General features: G+C 35.9%; 2 protein-coding genes across 2 annotated transcripts in view; one reads left to right on the plus strand and one right to left on the minus strand.

Annotated features, from left to right (window-relative positions):
• The window catches only part of LOC144437531 (putative D-lactate dehydrogenase, mitochondrial), a 34,600-nt gene extending 30,603 nt beyond the window's left edge, over positions 1 to 3,997 (plus strand). The window contains exons 10-12 of the mRNA XM_078126475.1: positions 140 to 230; positions 1,678 to 1,789; positions 2,267 to 3,997. Coding sequence (XP_077982601.1) covers positions 140 to 230; positions 1,678 to 1,789; positions 2,267 to 2,435 — 372 coding nt within the window. The 3' untranslated portion in view covers positions 2,436 to 3,997. The remainder of the gene's footprint in view (positions 1 to 139; positions 231 to 1,677; positions 1,790 to 2,266) is intronic.
• A 2,028-nt stretch (positions 3,998 to 6,025) lies between these two features.
• On the minus strand, positions 6,026 to 15,638 carry LOC144438028 (transmembrane protease serine 9-like). The gene is made up of 13 exons (XM_078127060.1): positions 15,592 to 15,638; positions 15,321 to 15,419; positions 14,591 to 14,887; positions 14,060 to 14,209; positions 13,038 to 13,150; positions 12,625 to 12,771; positions 12,108 to 12,246; positions 11,693 to 11,800; positions 11,138 to 11,449; positions 8,959 to 9,084; positions 8,279 to 8,397; positions 7,086 to 7,232; positions 6,026 to 6,439 (listed from the first exon to the last, which is right to left on the minus strand). Exons 2-13 carry the CDS (start codon positions 15,406 to 15,408, stop codon positions 6,314 to 6,316), a joined length of 1,872 nt encoding a protein of 623 aa, XP_077983186.1. The 5' UTR covers positions 15,409 to 15,419; positions 15,592 to 15,638; the 3' UTR covers positions 6,026 to 6,313.
• Between the last annotated feature and the right edge of the window lie 5,760 nt (positions 15,639 to 21,398).

Here is a 21,398-nt window from a genome sequence, read left to right on the forward strand (position 1 = left end):
GGTACCATACATTGCATTTAGCAAAACTTACGTCTCTAGTTTCATTGATTTGTTATATTTATGCTGTAGTTGTACATGATTCATATCATAGCTGATTTGAAGTAAAATTTTAATTCTTTTCAATAATTTAATATCATAGGGGATGTCTACTGATGTTTGTGTGCCAATATCAAGACTGCCTGAAATCATCGTAGAAACCAAAAAAGATCTGATGGAATCCACTGTCATTGGTATTAAATTTTCTCTCATCTGTGTTAGAAATTACACATAGATTTGTAGTAGAAAAACACACTGATATGTAGCATCCAAGACTGTGCCTCTTTTATATAATAATAATAATGACGTTGGTTTTTATGTACAATGTAGCGCTTTCACACTTTGTGCTCAAAGCGTGTTACAAATTATTACCCCTGGCACAGACCTATAGGGGCACAGTGGCACTTTATTTCCTCAGCTCCCTGGGGAGCATACAATCAATTGCTGCCTCTATCAGCACATAGGATTGAAGCATTCACATTGCAACCTCTATCCTACCAGGTCACAAATTATACAGCTGGGTTGACTGAGGCACAATTGTGGTTCAAATCTTGCCCAAGGACTTTAGCCATTCAGAAACAAATGGCAGTGATGGGCTCGAACCTGCAACCTGCAGATTCCAAGCAAACCACTCTAACAATTCACCCATCATGACTCCAGTATGCACCTAAAAAAGCTTTACACTTTGTGTTGTTTCTTTGTATAAGAAAACTTTAGCCCATTCAAAGTTAACCCTGCACTACACTGGGGCTATTATTTTGATCAGACAACCAACAATATGTTCTCTGAAAATTGTTACATGTCAGTTAGAGGCCTATTTTATCTATAAGTAGTTTTAGTAATAAGTTGAAATTTGATTAATAGAGGGCACTGATTGTTGGGTGTGCAGAATCACTGTGATTGTATATTATACCATGATACTATTATATACTGCTACACAAATACGTTTACCCACAGGTGATTCAATACTATTCAGGGTGAATGATATTATAAGTAAGTCATTATGTCTATAACAAAACAGTTTAAAAAAACATGCGAGTTGTAGCTAGTACATCGTTAAAATCAAGATAAAATCCAAGGGTCACATGCAAATCTTTTGAAGATGAGGTCAGGGAGAAGTACTATACGTGGCTACTATGGCATAAAATATTTCATTGGATGATGTTAATCAGAGCTAATTTGGATCATAAAATGATAAAACAAAAACAATGAAAGAATAATTAGATCTTATTCCCCAATCTTTTTCTTCGTTCAGCCAAGAAAAATCCAAGTGACCCAATGGGGCTAGTGACTTGTAGTGACAACCCTTAGTTAGGTCACAAGCATTTTCCGGCTGAATGAAGAACAATATTGGAGAATAACATAATTATATACCAGCGCCAGTAATATCCAAGAAAATATGGGGAAAGTATTAAATGGCAATTTTGAACGTTTTGGCTCATATTTCAAACACAGCAGAACCAGTGATGTAGACACGCATTTTCGTCACATGTTGCTGTGGTGTAGAACTACCAGAGTATATATTCCATATTTTTGGTTCTCAATCACTTACTTGTGCATTGTATAAGATATCAATATTTTTAAGATCAGTGTCAGTGTAAACAAATAATTGTGACATTCTGTTTACTCTTTGTTGTGCAGGTCCTATTGTCGGCCATGTTGGGGATGGCAACTTTCATGTATTCATGAATATTGATGTGGATAATGAAGATGAAATTAAAGAAGCTAAACGGCTTGCTGAAAGAATGGCAAGGTAAAAGCCACATACCATTTGTAGCTCACAGGTTTTATTTTTATGTCAAGGGGTCAGATCGTATAGTTTGTTTCCCTAGGTCTTGGTTGATAGGTTAGAGTCTGAGGTCAGAGGTCATAGTCTATGATAGTGTAGAAGTAAGATTTTTCTCAGTGACTTATTTACATAACATCAAGTACTCCGGTAGTAGTTTGGGACAACAAATTGCTCAGTTTATGATTAATTCACAGATTATGAATATTTTATTGCTTTTATTATAAAATGCTAATGTATATACATACTAAGTTTCATCATTGTTTTATCATAATTCTTGGATTATTTAGTGAAAGGTATAATTGCAAAGAGTTCTATGGATGTGTCTGTACACAATAAAATTGTCCTGTTGTGCTCTAGTTGATTCCTCCAATGGTTTGATGATAGTTTTATTGGTATATGTCTTGGATGAAGACTTGTTCATATTTTATGTTTATTTCACAGACGCTCAATAGCTGTTGGTGGGACCTGTACTGGTGAGCACGGTATTGGACTCGGCAAGAAGCAACTCTTGGTTGAAGAGATAGGCAAGGCTGGAGTAGACACTATGAAATTGCTGAAATCTACTTTGGATCCGCAGGGCTTGTTGAATCCAGGGAAAGTTTTCCTGTAGGATGTATACTGCCTGTCTTTTCTCCTATGTAGTGCAATTTAGAATTCATCCACAGACACCCTCAAGTCATTAACATCATGTCTTTGTTAATTCAATCTCAAAATTCTGACCAATAACACAGTCCCTTATATAGTTAGTGTTTATTGGGGCAGTTCTGTAATGTCCAAATATGGTATATTTGCCAGCTCAGGATGATACTTATACACTGTTTACATCACTATGGCAGTTGGGTTCACTGATTGGATGAACAACTTTTTGTGCTGAATGAGGGACTTTGACCAGTTGTGGTTTAGTTAGAAACCACATTGGCATCCAGACGAGATGTATGCTGATTTAATTAGCGTCCAATGATCACACACGCTAGAAAAATTATATGATCCTAGTTGTCTTGGATATAAAAATATTGAAACATTAAATAATTCAGCATTATGGTGGCGATTTAAAAAAATTGTGTAAGTAAAGATACATTTTGGTGAAATATTTCAATCCATACTCAAATATGGACAAACAATAAGAGGTTTGATGAATGTAGGTGAAGTGATGGAAAGTAGAAAATGTTCTGAATTCTGCTTACGAAATTCAAATGTATGCAAATATATGTAAATATATGCAAGTATACATTGATGCCTATATAGGATACCACCATAAGATGTACATCAGTGACTTGGACAACTTCATGTACATGTAAGGGGCGAGATCAATAGTTCAATGTAGGATAAAAGACTTTATTTTACTTTGGATGTTTTTGAGCCATTTTAGTTCTCATCCGATTTTAGTTCTCAAACGATTTTACTTCTAATGGATCTGTTTTTGTACCCTAAATACGAATATTTTTTTAAAAAAATGTCAAATTGAGAAAATGAAAGAATTTTCACAATAGTAAATGCACGGCACTAAAATAAAGTAAAGTGTCAATAAAAGAACTATTTTTTTTCCCTCACAACATACTGGCTTTGTATGCATAACACTACATACTACTCTATAAATTGATTTGAAAGTGATTGTGCTGGATGGGGTGGGGGTGGGGTTTTTTGAGGTATGACTAAAAGAATGTAGTTTTTTTAATCCTACATTGAACTACTGATCATGCCCCTTAACAGATGAACAATATTTTTTGACCATTTTCAGAAATGTGAAAATCGTTTGTAGATATAATTACTATGGTTTCAGGGTATAAGCAGTGTTCTGACTGTTTGATTTATTCAAGTATTCAATTTGCCTTTATTATAATCATAGTTATTTTTCTGCTGTTCAGCAGAGGAGATAGTGATATAATTTAGGCATTGTCAGATTTCTCTACTCGGAGAAGAATCTGTGTTATGAGGCTGTATATTAAATTATGAAGTCGTTACAACTTACATGCTAACATGAACAAAATTGTAAAATCTAAATTAATTTTATGCACTGTAATAATGACAGTTAGGTGTATGGTCTCATGTTAATGGTATGAGACTGCAACTAAACTTATAAACTCGCCATCTTGATTGGTGCATTATGGGAAACATCGCATTTTAAAACATGATTCAATTTAATTAATGGCCATGACTAGATATAGAATAGAATAGAGATTTTTGTAATATAAATGAAAATGATTGTTATCCAAATATTTTGATACAATTTGCTCTATATCTTTTAAAAATGTCAATAAAGAAATATTATTCTCTCTTAATTTGTGCGGAAATTTGTTGATATTTTTACAAGTAGTGCCTGCTAGTGATGTCATTAACACGGTAGTCCCAAGACTTTTCTAGAATTTATTTATTTATTGAATACTGCAAAGCTGGACATTTTGAATCATAGATTATACCTAAAATTAATAAAAGCTAATAAGTGAAGATAAGATTAGAATTGAAAGTTGAGGACTTTGTTACTACATCTACTTGGCTTTGTCGTGGACTATTCAAGCACTGAGTCCAATATTCAGGACTACCAGCTCTAAGATCTAGACATCAATCCTGGTGTTTCAGGGATTATCTTATCTCGACCAAGCTTCATCTCCAACCATCCTAGGAACTCCCGGCACCAAGCACACCTAATTTGGTCTCTAACTACTAGCTAAACACTCATCATCTCTTTTCTGATTCGTTGCTAGCTATCCTATGACACTACTCGCGGATGATACTTTATGTAAATTAGTACCTCATTCACATGACACATTAGTGAAATTTGGTATTTGCAATTCAAATTAGCATCGCTTATTAGTCTTTTGTTATAACTGTAGTTTTGGGTTTATATAATTTTAGTTGATACCAATTGTGACATGATATACCTGTAATCGGCGTTATTCCTGATTACATCAAAGTCACTGTACAAAACATAAAGAGAAAAAGACCCATCAGACATGGTGTTTGAAGATGGTTCTGACATAACAAAGGGGAGGTGCATGAATCTTGGGATTCAAATCACAATGCTATCGAAGCAATCTCGATGAAAAGACTTGTTAAAAATTGAAGGGGCGTGCCACTCCAGGAAGTAGACCAATTTAAATGACAAAAATAAAAGAAATTTGAAGAAAAATAGCAATTTCGCATCGATATGGTTATAATATATACATTTTCAGTATAAAGATGTCTTTCAGATCCTGTGCAAAGATGATACAGAACGAGACACTTACACATGAATCATTCGACAATTCGACCATTTGGTCAGTAGTCAAATAGCCAAGGACAACTACCGGTACAATTATACCCTATAATATTTGAACTGATATAACCTTTCTGCTAGTATCTTATATATGTGACCGTAACCTTCCAGGTCACACATTCATTTTAGGAATTGGTCGCAGAGAAAGTATTTAGGAGAAGGGAGGGAGTGTACTCTATGGAGACTTGTTTTGACTGCATAAAATACACCCACCTTTAGACATACATTGTCGTTACTTTATAGGACGACCAGAGTATATATTCCACATTTCTTGTTCAACTTGGCTCGTTCATGGTATAATAGCTATTGCCTCAAGTCTGTCATATGAAGACATACACATTTTATTTAATCTTCTAAAACATTTCCAATCATTATGCTGACTTGTATAAGTGATAATTTTCTGACTTTATGTTGACATGGCAATCGTCATCTCTTATTTTGAGCAATTAATTATACACCAACATATTATAAACATCTAGCACAACATGATAAACTCCATCACCAATGTGGTGTTAAAAACTACAACGGTATGTACAGGGTAAATGGGAGGATTTGTAGGATTGGTAGAATTACCAAATAGATGACGAACACCAGAAAATCAAGAAATAATTACTTTAAGACTAAGAGAAATAATCATGTACACAGTCATATGTATTGCATCTCAGGCACTAAGTTGTCAAACTAGCAGTGCCCGTTTTGATGTTGACACTTTAAATATTCGGAAGTTCTGCACTGAAATTAATTCTCTAACACCAGTTTTATATTGCCAATACTAGGTTTTCATTGCTGCCAAGCAATATGTTGTTGTTGTTCAAAATGTTTTCCCACCCAATGAAAAGATGTACAAACATCAAAGATATAAAGAATCCAAATTCTTTATTGAAAGCCTAAAATATAATATAAACTAATGCAATATAAGTTGAAAAGCCGAGCAATTTAGATGAAAAACTTGTCAATTTTGTTCACGCTATGATAGTACCTTGTTTATTATGATCACGACTCTATAGCGTGACGTACGTATTCACAGACTTTTTCCATAGGTTTTTGGGAAGAATTTTGCCTTTCTTCCCTTTCCATATAATTGGAGCATAGAAGACTATCGCTATTTCTTATAAGAGCTTACAGCTGTACATTACGCGATCACACCCACAATACGACAGTGGCATTTCTAACAGTTAAAAGCTATTGAAATGATGATACCATTTTCACAACTATCGCAGAGCTTTCTCATCGTTTCAGCTTATAGTTCGTTCGATCCATTCTTTAAATCTTAACACATTGGTATATACTCCAGGTAGATTTGGATCTGCACAGCCGATTCCCCAGCTCACTAAGCCAATCAACGTCCATTGGTCTTCAACCTTAGTTTGTAGAAACAAAGACTATAAATGCTGGTGTTTTCAAATGTTTTGTGATATTGTTAAAATACCAAAACATTATTCGAATATATTGGTAACAGTAACTGTGCAATGCAAATATGTAATCAAACAATTCTTTCAAGTAAAACAATATGTATGTATGTATGTATGTATGTATGTATGTATGTATGTATGTATGTATGTATGGATGGATGGATGGATGGATGGATGGATGGATGGATGTATGTATGTATGTATGTATGTATGTATGTATGTATGTATGTATGTATGTATGTTATATATGTATGTTTGTATGTATGTATGTATGTATGTATGTATGTATGTATGTATGTATGTATGTATGTATGTATGTTATATATGTATGTTTGTATGTATGTATGTATGTATGTATGTATGTATGTATGTATGTATGTATGTATGTTATATATGTATGTTTGTATGTATGTATGTATGTATGTATGTATGTATGTATGTATGTATGTACAATGTATGTATGTGTATGTATGTATGCATATATGTACATTTGTACATGTATGTATGTGTGTATGTGTGTGTGCGTGCGTGCGTGCGTGCATGCATGTGCAAGCCTGCACTAGAAAAAAGTTGACGTTCATCATATTATACTTACAATTGCCATCAATGGTCCACCACTATCACCTTTACATGCATCCTTTCCCTTCTGTCCGTTTGGAGGAAAGGCACATAGCATATTCTTTGTAATACTGTGACTGTGGCGTTTTGCACATTCGGTATCGTCGAAAAGCTGTAGGCTTACCTGGAGGATGATTAAGTTGTAGTAGCATTATTATGAGAATGAATGGAGTAAACACAGATATACTCTTTTGATATGAAGCAAAATAATGTAAATGCACAAGAGTTTGAGTATAAAGCTGATGTTATGTTATTGAAAATTATGTAATGGTTTTTTCAATTTTTGGAGATGCCATTCATCTGTTGAATACGTTGGCGATTAATAAATACAAAGCCGAAATTACAACTATTTATGTATATCAAGTCTAGCCGTTTACATTTATTTTGCCCATTTAAAAAATATGAGGACATATCTGAAAACGTCAAATGAAATACATTTTGTATTACACACAGACACAGACGATAGTCAGGTAGTGTGGATAAAAAGGTTCGGTTATAAGACATGTAGAGAGTAGTTTTCTGTTTACTGATGTCTATTACAACCATCATCGATGCATTTGTTCATAATGTTGTTGAGTTTCTATAGTCACCTGGTGACCACGCTCGTTGTACCCTGAATGTTAAATCATTCTCGATGACATCACAGCATTTAAAGTTTTAAAACCAGAATATGTTTCACGAACGTGTCGTCTACCAAAATAGCAATAGTAAATTTGAGTATTTTGAATCACCTGTGCAGGCTGTGGCTTACTGTCACTATTGTTAAACAAGAACCAACCAACCCTCAAGATCTTCCAAAAAGTATATGGTGTCTTGAGAATTCATTGATGGCTAAACACATGTAACAAAATATTTCAACCATACTTAGTATGTATGCAGCTCACATACTCATCATGACTGAATTATTATGATTAAAAGTCAGGATTGTAATTCAATAATGTCAAACTTAACTGGATGATTTCAGTAATAATAAATTGTGTATGGCGACATGCGAGTGTCAATTTTCTGACAAGAAATTACATCATAAAGTAATTTGAAAAACTATTTGTCCTGTGCAAAAGGGTTTGATCTCTTGCAAGTGAACACTGTCATTTGCGTTTTCTTTTCAGGTGATTTTAATTATCAAATTGCTGTTGTAAAATATTATTTGTAGTCTCGCACAGTAGTTACCTCTTGCAGCGTCTCTGAGAATGTTTCAGTACTAGTTTCCCCCCAACCAATCACCCAGCTACAGCTTCCTGGTTGAAGTGTCTCCAAGTCACTTCCATTATCAGTTGATGGAATCGGAACTATTGAAACAAAAAATACAGTAAGATTGTCACGCCATTGACAAAAGAGTGTGCACTTCTTCGATGTATTAAACCACCTATGATGTGTGTGTGTATGTATGTATGTATGTATGTATGTATGTATGTATGTATGTATGTATGTATGTGTGTATGTGTATATGTGTGTGTGTATGTATGTATGTATGTATGTATGTATGTATGTATGTATGTATGTATGTATGTATGCATGATAATTGTGTTTGACAGACTTTCATTAGTTTGGCAGAATTATACTGTATTTGTATTTGACTCGTTTATAAGAAAAACTAAACTTACTTGGAGAAATGAAGTTTGTATAGTTTGTACCATTTTGAAGTTTTAGCAGTGCAATATCTGCATTGTACTCCAATGCATTGTATTTGGGGTTAATCACAATTTTTTCGACGTTAAACTCTTTTTGCCCCTGGTCTATTTGACTGAAATGGTGTTTTCCAAGGTAGATTTTGATAGAGTCAGCCGTAGCTTTCGAGATTGTTAGGCAATGTGCTGCTGTTACAACCCAAAACTCATTCAGTAAGGCACCTCCACAAAATGTTTTACTGTGTGTTTGTGCTTGAGGCCTTATGAGTGCCATCCAGGGCCATTTCCCTTTCGTTGAACTTTGACCACCATATATTCTTCGTCGAGGATGGGGGATGGCACATATGTCTGTGAACAAACAGGTGAGATGATGAAGAGTGCGTATAAACCCCGAAACTTTGTTACGACATATGCTGTATATAATCAGTTGGCAACACACATTTGTGTTTTTAACATAGGTACATGATTAATTGTTGCAAGTAGGATTACTACACAAAGAGAGTCAGAGATACATACATCATACATACATACATACATACATACATACATACATACATACACATACACACACACATACATACATACATACATACATACATACACACACACACACACACATACATACATACATACATACATACATACATAAACATACATACATACATACATACATACATACATACATACATACATACATACACTTTGGCATAAAAGCTTAGAATTTGGGTGTTTGAGACACAAAGAATCCTTGTTTGAGCCACACTGAATCATGGTCATAAGAGATTAGCATTTGACGTTTTATGCTACAATTTACTCTAAAACAGAACACATCCAAAGATGCGTTAGTCGGAACTAGGTGACTTCTTCGTAGCATCCTACTTTACACACTGTTACAATTTCGTGTGGTGTCTAAGACACACAAATTTCTGGTCTGTTGAACAGAGTAAATTGTTGACATATTACAAACTCTCAAATGCTAAGCATTTATGAACATCAGAAGATGTCGCTTTCAACGAGGAAGAGAGCGCTCGAGCAGTCAGTAGACGTCTAGACGCGACAGTGTTTTTTGGTACCGTGGCTGAAGACGACAAATCGATCTTCTGATTCAAGTGTCGGTCTGTTTCTCGTGTCTCCCTTTGAACCCCTCTCTTGATGTGTCTTTTCGTACAGTACATACGTCCAGTGTCTACATCAAATTTTAAAAAGTGGTGTATGATACGCTCAAACTTCAAAGATTCTTCATCCAAATTAGATGGTACTCTGCCGTGACAGAAGTCCTGCTTGCATAAAGAGTAAGCAAAACGCATGCACTGCACCATCAGCAAGCAGGACGACAGTGATAGTGACTCTTCAGAATCGCAATATCACAATATACCACCTGTTTTCTTGGTCGTGGTCCAATGGATGTTTCGCATCTCGTCGGTCATCTAGGTCCGTGGAATTGTAAAAAGGGGGTACTTTTTCAGGTTACCCTCCGAAAATGTGGGTAGGATGCCCCTCTTCTACTCTCTCTCTCTCTCTCTCTCTCTCTCTCTCTCTCTCTCTCTCTCTCTCTCTCTCTCTCTCTCTCTCTCTCTCTCTCTCTCTCTCTCTCTCTCTCTCTCTCTCTCTCTCAGAAGAAACTTCCTCGATGGAGGCCTGGGGAGAAAGGTCCTATAATCCAGCTAGGACTGTGTGTGCAGTCACAGACAAGTAAGAAGGTTGTCTGTGGTGCAGTGTATGTTAGATGTCCTTGAAGGTAAAATCTACTGGATTTTGGAAAGAAGGGGTTTTTTGCAGTGATTTTCTCCCAGATTCACTAAAAAAGGGGGATATCATTGAGATATTTCTGGAAAAAGGGTACATATGAAATTTCGCTAACAAGCATGGGTGCTGCCATGACACTGCCGGGGCGTCACAGAGTCAGAATTATACAGGGGTGTTGGTCACCAAAAACACCCATCGTGAAGACTGTCAATCTATGTTGACGGCCCTTTGATGCGTTCTGTTTTAGAGTAAATTGTTGCAGAAAATCCCCAAATGCTAAGCTCTTATGACCAGGATTCAGTGTGTTTTGAACGCCTCAATTCTCAATGGTCATAAGAGCTTAGCATTTGGGTGTTTTCTGCAACAATTTACTCTAAAATAGAAGACATCAAGGGTTGCGTCAACCACAGTCGATACAGATGTAAGTTCGTGTGGTTTCGCATGGACTGTTAGTTTCGTCACCTCTACCTGATGCATCTTTTGGTGTGTCCTGTTCTAGAGTAAATTGTTGCACAAAACGGCAAATGCTAAGCTCTTATGACCAGGATTGTGTATGTCGCGAATGTTAACAAGGATTGTGTGTCTCCCAAACACCCGAATGCTAAGCATTTATGACAATGAGTGTACATACATATTCAAAAGCAAAGCTTTCTACCTGTAGTGGCATTATTTGGATTCACGTGAACCCAAGCACTTGATTCAGCATAGCTTGAACTATCACGATCTATTACTCTACAGGTATATTGTCCACTGTCTGATTCTTCGGCAAATGACAACACAAATATCAAATTTTGATGACCACTTGCAGGCAACCACCGTCCTGTACGGTACGCATTAGTTTCCTCAATAATTCTGCCATCCTTGAACCATTGATGGCCAGACGGTCGATCTGCATCACAAACCAAATAGATGGTCGAGCCAGCTGCAGTTGTGGAGTTTTTGGGTCCATCATTTATCTTGATTTTCTCTAGAGATAATGAGGTAAACCATATACTGCCAGTCACGATGTCATCACATTGCATCATCTATTGATTCATTATTTCATGAAATCAGTGTCTGAACCTTCAAATTATGTGTATTCACCCTACAGTTTTTAAATGACACGACGCAATACCGGTGTCGCTATGTAGTACCCCCATTCTAGTTATGGCAGTATTGTTTCAGTGGGTCATTTTTTTTGGAGATACCAGTTCAACTATAAGTACTTTACCTTTGGAACAATCACTCGAGTCCCATCCTTCCGCACAGAGGCAATGAAACCCATGAGGTACCCTAATACACGTTCCTCCATTCTTGCACGGATTAGAAAAACAATAATCTGAATAAAAGAAACAGTGGCAGTGCAGTATACAGTGATTTATTCAAGGAAAGTTTTGTAAGCTGTGTTTATTTTATTCACAGACTGGATTTACAGTCCGGTGTATAATTTGGTTAATTAAGGAAGAAATAAGGGGTAGAGGCAATTATACAATGTTGAAGAAAGAGGAGAACACATCTGCTCAATATGTCAATGGGATTAATCAAATCTCACCACCAAATGGAATAAATGTGTATTTTCATTCCAAATTGCAATGAGTGAGCAAAACATAATTGTCGACAGGTAATGCTTCGTGAAATTATCTTACCAGCTTCATCCTTGATATGTGTATGCTGGTCAATCCAATCATAGAATTTATGAATCACTGTATATATTCCAGGTTTATGTAAGCTACCACAATCATTTCGCCAACTTATTAGGCCTAGTAGATACCACTGTCCGTCACTCTGAAAGTCAACAGAAATAGGTTGTCCTTTTTGGAGGTTTTGCTGTACAACACACTCACACACACACACACACACACACACAAGGATGGATGGATGGGTGGACAGACAGACAGACAGACAGGCACGTTATCGAGCAAGAGACAAACAACAAAAGACACATACAATTATACAACATGGGTGAGACTGTGAGAGAGAGGTTATATTCAAGACAATGAGTAAATATATTAGAGACAATTAAATACATTCATGTTGCTTCTATCAATGCCAAAGTGCTGTTGGTATAATACTATTTCCCCGAATTAATTACAGCACGATGTTTAGTAGAGTCAGGATAAAATAATATTCGCTACTTTGAAAATGTAAAATATAAAGTGAAACCTCTTGTACGAATGGTCCACCGCTGTCGCCATTACAAGCTTCTTTCCCAGCTTCACCAAGAGGAGAACCAGCACAGAACATTTCACTCGTTAGAATCTTCCTATGATGCCGTTGGCATGTCCTTTCGTCATATATCTGAAGTTTAGCCTTATACATAAAAGGAAGAAAATGCTTCATTGGTAGAACAGAGGCTATTTAACCCACATCACATAATCCAACTTTAAATTGATGTTTTAACACCCCTAAACTATGTTACTAACACCCTAGCCTAAGCTACGGTTTCACTTCAACTATATGTATCCATGGAGGTAGGAACACACCTAAACGATCTATCTTTATAAGCAGGATAATCTATTGGACCAGGTGTGGTATTCAAAACATCAGACAAATTCAGGTATACCTAGATGCCTTACCTCGTGCAACAAAGAAGGGTTTTGCAAGCCTTCAACTTTCCCCCAACCAGTAATCCAACCTAATTTCGGTGCTTGTAACATTCTGGACGCTACTTTCACTGAAGGTAAGCAAACTGTAAAAGACAAAAACTAAGAATGTCATTATGTGCAGTGTTGCAGCCAGCCTTTGGAAAGAGTGGGACATAGTGTCCCGAGACTTTCTTTTTTTGGGTCATCATAAATACTTTTGGGACATTATTTAAAAAAACAAGACAATGGCGTTGTAGCACAGCTATACACTTTTTGAAAATATTTACCCACATGTTGATCCATGCTAGATATTTGCTGAATGATCTATGCAGTTGCTAGTATCAACCCTGTTGTTATCTATGAAATATACTAGTATGTGATCATTTGGCTGTTGCTGGAGGCGTGGTCATGTTGCTAAACATGTTTGCAAACAATTTTAGTGTGGGTCAATTATGACCCATCACTTCCAAGATTGTGGGTCAGGTCCAAAACATTTGTGTCAAATGACCCAAAAAACCCCTCTGGCTACAACACTGCATGTGGTGCCAATTTACTTTCGGTATAAAAAAAGCAACAACACAAACAATACCGTCATTGATGTTGACGCATAAATTGTAGCATGACATTATTCTAATTAAGCGTTGGTGATCATTTGTCGAAAATCTTGCCATTGATTTCTTCACATCTCATGAAGAGTTTGACCTGTAGCAAACTCGGTAGGCTAAGTCACTGATGCAGAAGATACAAACACAGTACTCTGGAAAGTTTATCTCAAATTATATATCCATGTCTTTGTTACCTACCCGGACGTATGTAATCAGTGTAGACAACCCTACTATTTAATCGAAGGAGTGCAACATCTGAGTCAGACGCGTTCCTCTCCACGCCTTTGTATTTGATGATATAATCCGCTGTATACGATTTCTCAGAAAAATTCTCCCCGTCCATGTGATGTTTTCCTAGAAGTATTCGAAGGTTATTCCTTACGTAAACATACTTTTCCACGCACAAACGAGCAGTAAGCACCCATCTTTGATTGAGAAGTACTCCTCCACAGATTAAATTATCATTTTCTAACAACATTGCCATCCACGGCCAATTTCCCTCAGTTGATTCTCTTCCACCGTAGACTCTTGAACCAATGGTCTTTATTCCACACGTTGCTTAGAAGATATAAACATACGTGAGTTACAGCAAGTTATACATGTTGTTCTTGCAATTATACGACACGAACATGTAATTACATTTGTAATATACATACATACATACATACATACATACATACATACTTACATACATACATACATACATACATACATATACATACATACATACATACATACATACATACATACATACACACATACATACATACATACATACATAGTATACATACATACATACATACATACATACATACATACATACACACACACACACACACACATACATACATACATACATACATACATACATACATACATACATACATACATACAGTCATCCATACTGTAACATTAGATTTGAAACACTTAAGAACTTACTGGTCGGAATGTTTTCTTGGATAACGTTTACCCTTGCGTCTTCTTCAGTGGCGTATATACCATGTTTTAACACACAAGTATATGTTCCTCCATCTACCTCCTTTGCATTGATCACTAATAGTTCGTATCTTCCACTGATAAAGAGTCTATTTTCTTTGTATGCATCTGTAGAAAACACATGGTTTCCATCCTTGTACCATTCAACAGCAGATGGCTTATTTCCGTGACAGTTCAACTCAAATTCCAATCCAACTAATGTTAACAAGTTTTTAGGAGCTTTTGTGATAACGACATATTCTAAAATTTAAAAAAAGAAAAAGAAAAAGTACCATTAATAGCACATTGTTTGTAACAATGTATGGAATAAAAGAGGAGATGAATAGTGATCCAAATACAAGGGCTCGAACACAAACATTTACTCTACACTTCATTACTAATACAGTTTCTGCGATTTTAAGAAACCAACTTGAGTTTGATATCCGACCTTGAAACCCATGACCAAGATCTCAGCCAGGTACATGCATTACATAGTGCTTGCCCAAGTTTAACACCTATCAACTCAGTTTAAAAACGAACATCTTGCATTTCTTTTTTAGTCCGATAGTATTTGAAATCAGATGTGAAGATTACATCGAATGTATAATATAGCAATGTTCCATCTATCCATCCACCCATCCATCTCTAAATTCATACTGGGAGCTGTACAATGATTTAAGGGAACGTATCTTACCTTCTCCACAATTCCGCTGTGGTAAACAGCGACATAGGTATCCAGTATGGTGTACGACACATTCTCCATCTCCGCATTGGTTACTCATACAGTGATCAACTACATACAATGACAAGGATACACATATGAAATTAGGTCTTAAAGTGGTCGCAGTATTTTGGGCAATGCTTCCTTTCTTATTCATTATGTTCTATGACTTTGCTTTCAGTTTTGGAGTTTTAGCAGGATGACATTTCGTTTATCTGATACTAAATATTTACACATTACATACCCAATGAACAATCATCGTATGCAAAACCAATCTCGCATGAACATTTGAAACCATCTTCTCTATTTGAACATGTGCCACCGTTTTTACATGGATTTGGGGAGCAGTGATCTGAAATGTCAATTGTAAATATTCATATAACCAGTGTGTGTGTGTGTGTATATATATATATATATATATATATATATATATATATATATATATATATATATATATATATATATATATATATATATATATATATATATATATATAGTTAAAAGATAAAACTTCGGATCTCTCGAACAAGAACAATTACCCATTGCTCTAACTAGCATGTTTTCAAAGGTTCTTGAATACGTTTTACTTTATAGAATGATGTGAACATAACTTATATACATCTGACTATCAATTTGGTTTTAAGAAAGATCATGGCACTGGACTCTCTTAAAGAAATTGATTGAAAGATCAGTGCCGACCTATACTGTTCGGCTACTTTCAAAGGTTATGTACGTACTCGATGGTCAAATTCTCTTTCCATGTCTTGAAAAGAAATGGGAATAAGAGTCCCCCTTTTCGAACTAATGAAGTTCGAAAAGGGGGAATTATATCCCCATTTCTTTTCAATGTTCATGTTCATACACTTAATATGGTTATGAAGTGGTGGTGGTGGCGGCGGGGGGGGGGGTGAATTGCAATTAATACTTTGTCATATACGAACTATATGTGTCTCGTCTCTCCATCTGTCAAAGGCCTCAGGTAACTTATTCATCTACGTGTACAATATGCTGATGATCGTGATATCACTTCTATCGCTAAATGTACAAAATGTACACTTTAATATCCACAACACCGTCTGACATTCCCCAATCAACATTTGTGGGCATTTTCACACACACACACACACACACACACACACACACGTAAAATCTCACTCATGTTTACTAGATTGATATACAATATATCAAACACATAAACGGATGAAGAAAGGTACCTATGTTTTCCGGTGGGTCTGTAACGAAACCACTTCCATAGCCTCCAAGTCTGCCATACACCCATGGATAGTCTGTAGGTATGTAAAGGTAGTTTTGGTTAATAACTACATTCTAGTCCAGGGTTTTTGTCTGATAACTATGTCCAATTAAGCCTCAACAATGTACTCTGCAATTAAAACTCTATCTCTATTTTATAGCAATGAGAAATTTAAAATATAGCAATGATTCATGGCAGCCTTAAAATGTACCTTTGAGATTTTAGAAAATCATTCACATGTATATTTCCAGAAATATTCATAAATTTAATTCTTTGGTTGTATGTATTATCAAAGGCCTGACCAGACCCATACGAACATTTTATTACATTGTTATTTTCTTTTGCATTCAATGAAGAATAACATTATAAATCAATACAGAAAATCTTACCAAACGATGAGCAGTCTCTCCCTATTGTCCCTTCTCGACATAAACACTTGAATCCACTCTTGCTTTCTATGCAAGTCCCTCTATTTTGGCAGGGTTGGTATAAACAAAATGCAACTATAAAATAAAAGTCATGGACGGTTATTTAAGCAATAAACCACCCAGGTAATAGTAGACCCCAAGGTTTTGACCAGTTGACAACATATACGCACGTGTGTCAGTGACTGTGTCAGAATCAACTGGTCTAAAGCAAGGGGTATAATGCACAGGAGGTGGGATTGTTGCGGTACCGGTGTATTGGAATGTTCAACCATAAGTTCTTAAAATGGGAATATAAACTATGCTGTGGAGTGGAAACAAACTGAAGGTATAGATCAGCCCCAGAAGCTGAATATGTGTTGACTTTGTTATCATTGCCATTCCTCTTGTCGACAGTGAGAGGTGAAGTCGAGTACGACGCCATAACAACACCACTGAACTTCGTTTGTCACAGTGCAGAGAATGTATGTAGTTTTGCAATCTGATTAAAATCCGATGTACATGTCGGCTAATAGTTCATTATTATTTTACTTCAGTATTTTTGATTCAATTGACCTTCATGATATATATGTTTACGTTTTCGTCTTGGTGGCCGACTCCTCTAAGATGAAAACGTAAACATGTATTACGAAAGTCAATTCAACCAAAAATACCGAGATAAAATAATAAATGAACGATAAACCGACATCTACATCGGATTTTAATGAGATTGGTAGGTTTTTTTCTTTTGTACAGTGGCAAGTTTATTTGTGAATGGTAAAGCTAGACTCGTTTTGTAGCAGATTTACCAATAGGTACTAGTACACGATCTGCTTGCTGTGGCTGCTCTTTATGGGGTCATGAACAATGCATCTAGGCCTATGCAGAGCTGCCAGTTTGCTTAACATTGGCCGATTTTGGGACTCCGGAAGTTTTCTTTGGAGGCATGCCACTGATACCAATTTATTTTGGTGTCTAGACCAGTCAGATTATTAGATTTGCATCATCAGTATACTGGTATAATATATTTATTAATACTGACTATCAAGGTGGGCCGAAAAATAGGAAACACAATAAGCTTACATTAATATAATTTAGAGACTTTACCTTGCGAGCAATCTTTACCGGTCCAATTTTCAGTACATGCACATTCGTATGACAACTCCGTGGATGTACATGTACCTCCATTCTGACAAGGATTTGATATACAATGATCAACTGTTGATGAAAGAAGTTGGGAAGTTTTAGTGATCAATACCAAAACGTTGTGATACGCCACAGCTGTAATTAAATCCTCATTCTAGGTAAAAAGTGTTACAAAATGAACTTAGTGTCTCTCGACTCATTACAATTTATGTCACTATAAACTCACAAGTTGACAGAGTGTACACCATCTCACATGTAAGTTTTAACGCTCATTTATGTTCTACATGTCATTATGACATAAATTTGGAAAGACCTCTCAAACCTTTGGAGCAATCGTCGTGCCTCCAGCCTGGCAGACAATAACAACTGAAACGTGTTGCGGTGTTTGTACACAAGCCTCCATTCTGGCAAGGACTGGAATAACAGTAATCAACTGAAACAGAATAAAATGATTAAACTTGACACTACTTTAATTCTTTCGTCGATTTGAAAATAAAGTTTATCTAAAATGTATGAGGTACGGCTGGTATCTTTGCTAGGCATGTAAGGGGAATTTTTTGTTGTTGCTGATGGTGGTGGTGGTGGTGGTGGTGATATCGATGGTAGTAGTGTGGTGCTGGAGACGATGTTGTTGTTAATGTTGTTGTTGTTGTTGTTGTTGTTGTTGTTGTTGATGATGATGATGATGTTGATGATGATGATGATATAATGACGATGCCGAGGACGAGGACGATGTTTGTGAACTTGAAAGCACCAGGAATGACAAGCGAACATCAGAATAAATTAAGTATATACATGATCGATTTAGCAGAACATTTGTTATTTGTCTTTAAAACAGAGAAATCAAACGCACATACACATATAATATATAAAACGATTTTATAATTAAAACAAAACATTTAAAAGAACACACAAATACCTTGCGAACAATCATCTTCAGTCCAACCCGATATACATTTACAATCAAAAGTAACATCTGTGTTTGAACATAATCCACCATTCTTGCAGGGTTCTGCCACACAATGGTCAACTGAATGAAAACATATTATACAATTACTTCATATATATATTTCCGAAAGTCGATTATGGTATAAAGAAATGGTTCGTAAAGAGTTGGTAGTCTATTTTTGACTTTACAATATCAAAAACATATAACGATTTACTTTCCCGGGGAATTACCTTGCAAACAGTCTGTACCTCTCCAGCCTGGCAGACACTTGCAGGCGAAGTTTGTCTCAGTATTCGTACATGTTCCCCCATTTTGACATGGTGTAGAATGACAAAAATCAACTGAAAACAATAAACACAAATTAAAAGTTTGTAACGTAGTCTATCATTGGTTAACCAAAGAAACACACAAAACAGCAAGAGCTATTTGAATGGGTGTACTTATTTTCGTTGTACCTGCAAAAAAACCTATATTTAATCTCGTTTACACATTAAGAAGACAGACCAGAGAATTTGCAATTTTATCCCTCGAAATTTCGTATTCGTGTAAACCACGTGGTGTAAAACATTGCATAATTATAACAAGCCTATCATTAAGTCATAGAACCTTCCTTTGAATTTGAAGTGTCTTTAAAAACATAACACGAAGTTCTTGTTTGTTTGGTCAGCAGTCCAAAGCCCAACATTAGTTCATCCGAAATAAAGTTACGTTGTATACCTTGCAAACAGTCCGTGCCAGTCCATCCTTGTATGCATATACACATGTAGCCATTATAAACATTTTCACAAAACCCATCATTCTGACAGGGTCTTAGATAGCAATGATCAACTGGAAAACATATCGAAATGATAATTTATCAATGTTATTTTCGAAGAGAAGAAATATTGACTGAAGGAAATCCTACATTATGATTCTACTTGAATACTAATAATCTAATTCGCTTACTTGAGTCATTGTTAGAGTCTCCGACAAGAGAATGTTTAGAGCTTATATAAAGTGTGCATCAAAAAAGAAAACATATTTCTGGTTTGTTCAACAGTCATACGCAAATCAATATCGAGACCACAAGTACGGATGTCGATGCGAGTACAGTTGTACAGTAACACCCCACCTATAAACGGACATACTCAATGATATGTAATTGTCAATCTGAGCTTTACATAACTTGGTGTGGTATAATAACATTATGATCAATCTAACGCTTACCTTGAGAACAGTCTGAAGACGTCCAACCAGGCAAACATTGACATTTAAATGAGGAAATCGTGTTTGTACAGAGTCCACCATGTAGGCAGGGTGTTAGAAAACAATAGTCAACTGTAACAAAAGATGCCAAAGTGAACTCCTTGAAACAGTTGAAAGGCAAAGCAGCCCCAAGCACTTTCAATGCCAATCACCTATGTAAAGTTGTGATTTTCTGATAGCTAAAAGGGTGCTAAATTAATCCATTCTTACACACCCGTGCATATCATCTATGAAATATGAAGTTTAAAGCCCGAAACGCCAGATATATTCAAAAGTTGTTACGTACTGATAACATATATACATAGCTGTAAAGCAACGTATATACTCCAATGTCGGTTGTATAATGTTTACGGTGGCAGATTATTACACGGATGTTTGAATGGTTACCTTTTGAACAGTTTTCACCAATCCAGCCTTCCCGACATTCACATTGGTAGCCTTTGTCACTGTTTTCACACAGTCCGTCGTTTTTACAAGGATTCGAGTAACAATGGTCAACTACAGGGCATAAAATGCCTTACAGTTACAGTATATATTTTAAATATGTTGAAGTGTGAATTAGAATAAAAAATTTCATTCGGTTATCTTCTTATAATGCTTCATCTGTTTCTGTCATTGGTATTTGATTAATGGTTAACGTACATAAACATATTTACCATGTGAGCAAATTTCTCCTGTCCAGCCGGGTAGACATACACAGTTGTAATTTGTTGGCCCATTGGTACATATTCCATCGTTATAACATGGTTTCGATGAACAGAAGTCAACTATAACAGGAAGTGATTTTTATTGTGCCAATGAGAGTAAAGGTAAATATTCAAATATAGTCAAACCTATGTTATGATAGCGTCAAAGAGATCGATAGTAGCTGAGGCCTATCTGTCTATATGTAGATGCAGAATGATATAACTTATTGTAAATTGCTATTGATTACCATTTCTTATTATCCTGCATAGTTAATTTTCATAAATTGTCCATCACAAGTAGCCTTTTGCACAATATCCAAATGACAAATGAGTTTGACAGGGTTCGCATTCTACGAAGGTAAATCAGGA

The sequence above is a fragment of the Glandiceps talaboti genome, chromosome 7 (genome assembly GCF_964340395.1).
Source record: "Glandiceps talaboti chromosome 7, keGlaTala1.1, whole genome shotgun sequence".
Lineage (NCBI taxonomy): Eukaryota > Metazoa > Hemichordata > Enteropneusta > Spengelidae > Glandiceps > Glandiceps talaboti.

Bases quoted from the DNA above. Each gene is read 5' to 3' on its own strand.
- LOC144438028 (XM_078127060.1), bottom strand. From the start codon at position 15,408: ATGAGTAACCAATGCGGAGATGGAGAATGTGTCGTACACCATACTGGA. The intron at 11,801-12,107 runs GTAAGATAATTT...TCTTTTATTCAG, and splicing joins ACATATCAAGGATGAAGCTG to ATTATTGTTTTTCTAATCCG. The intron at 7,233-8,278 runs GTAACTACTGTG...ATCATCCTCCAG, and splicing joins TCTCAGAGACGCTGCAAGAG to GTAAGCCTACAGCTTTTCGA.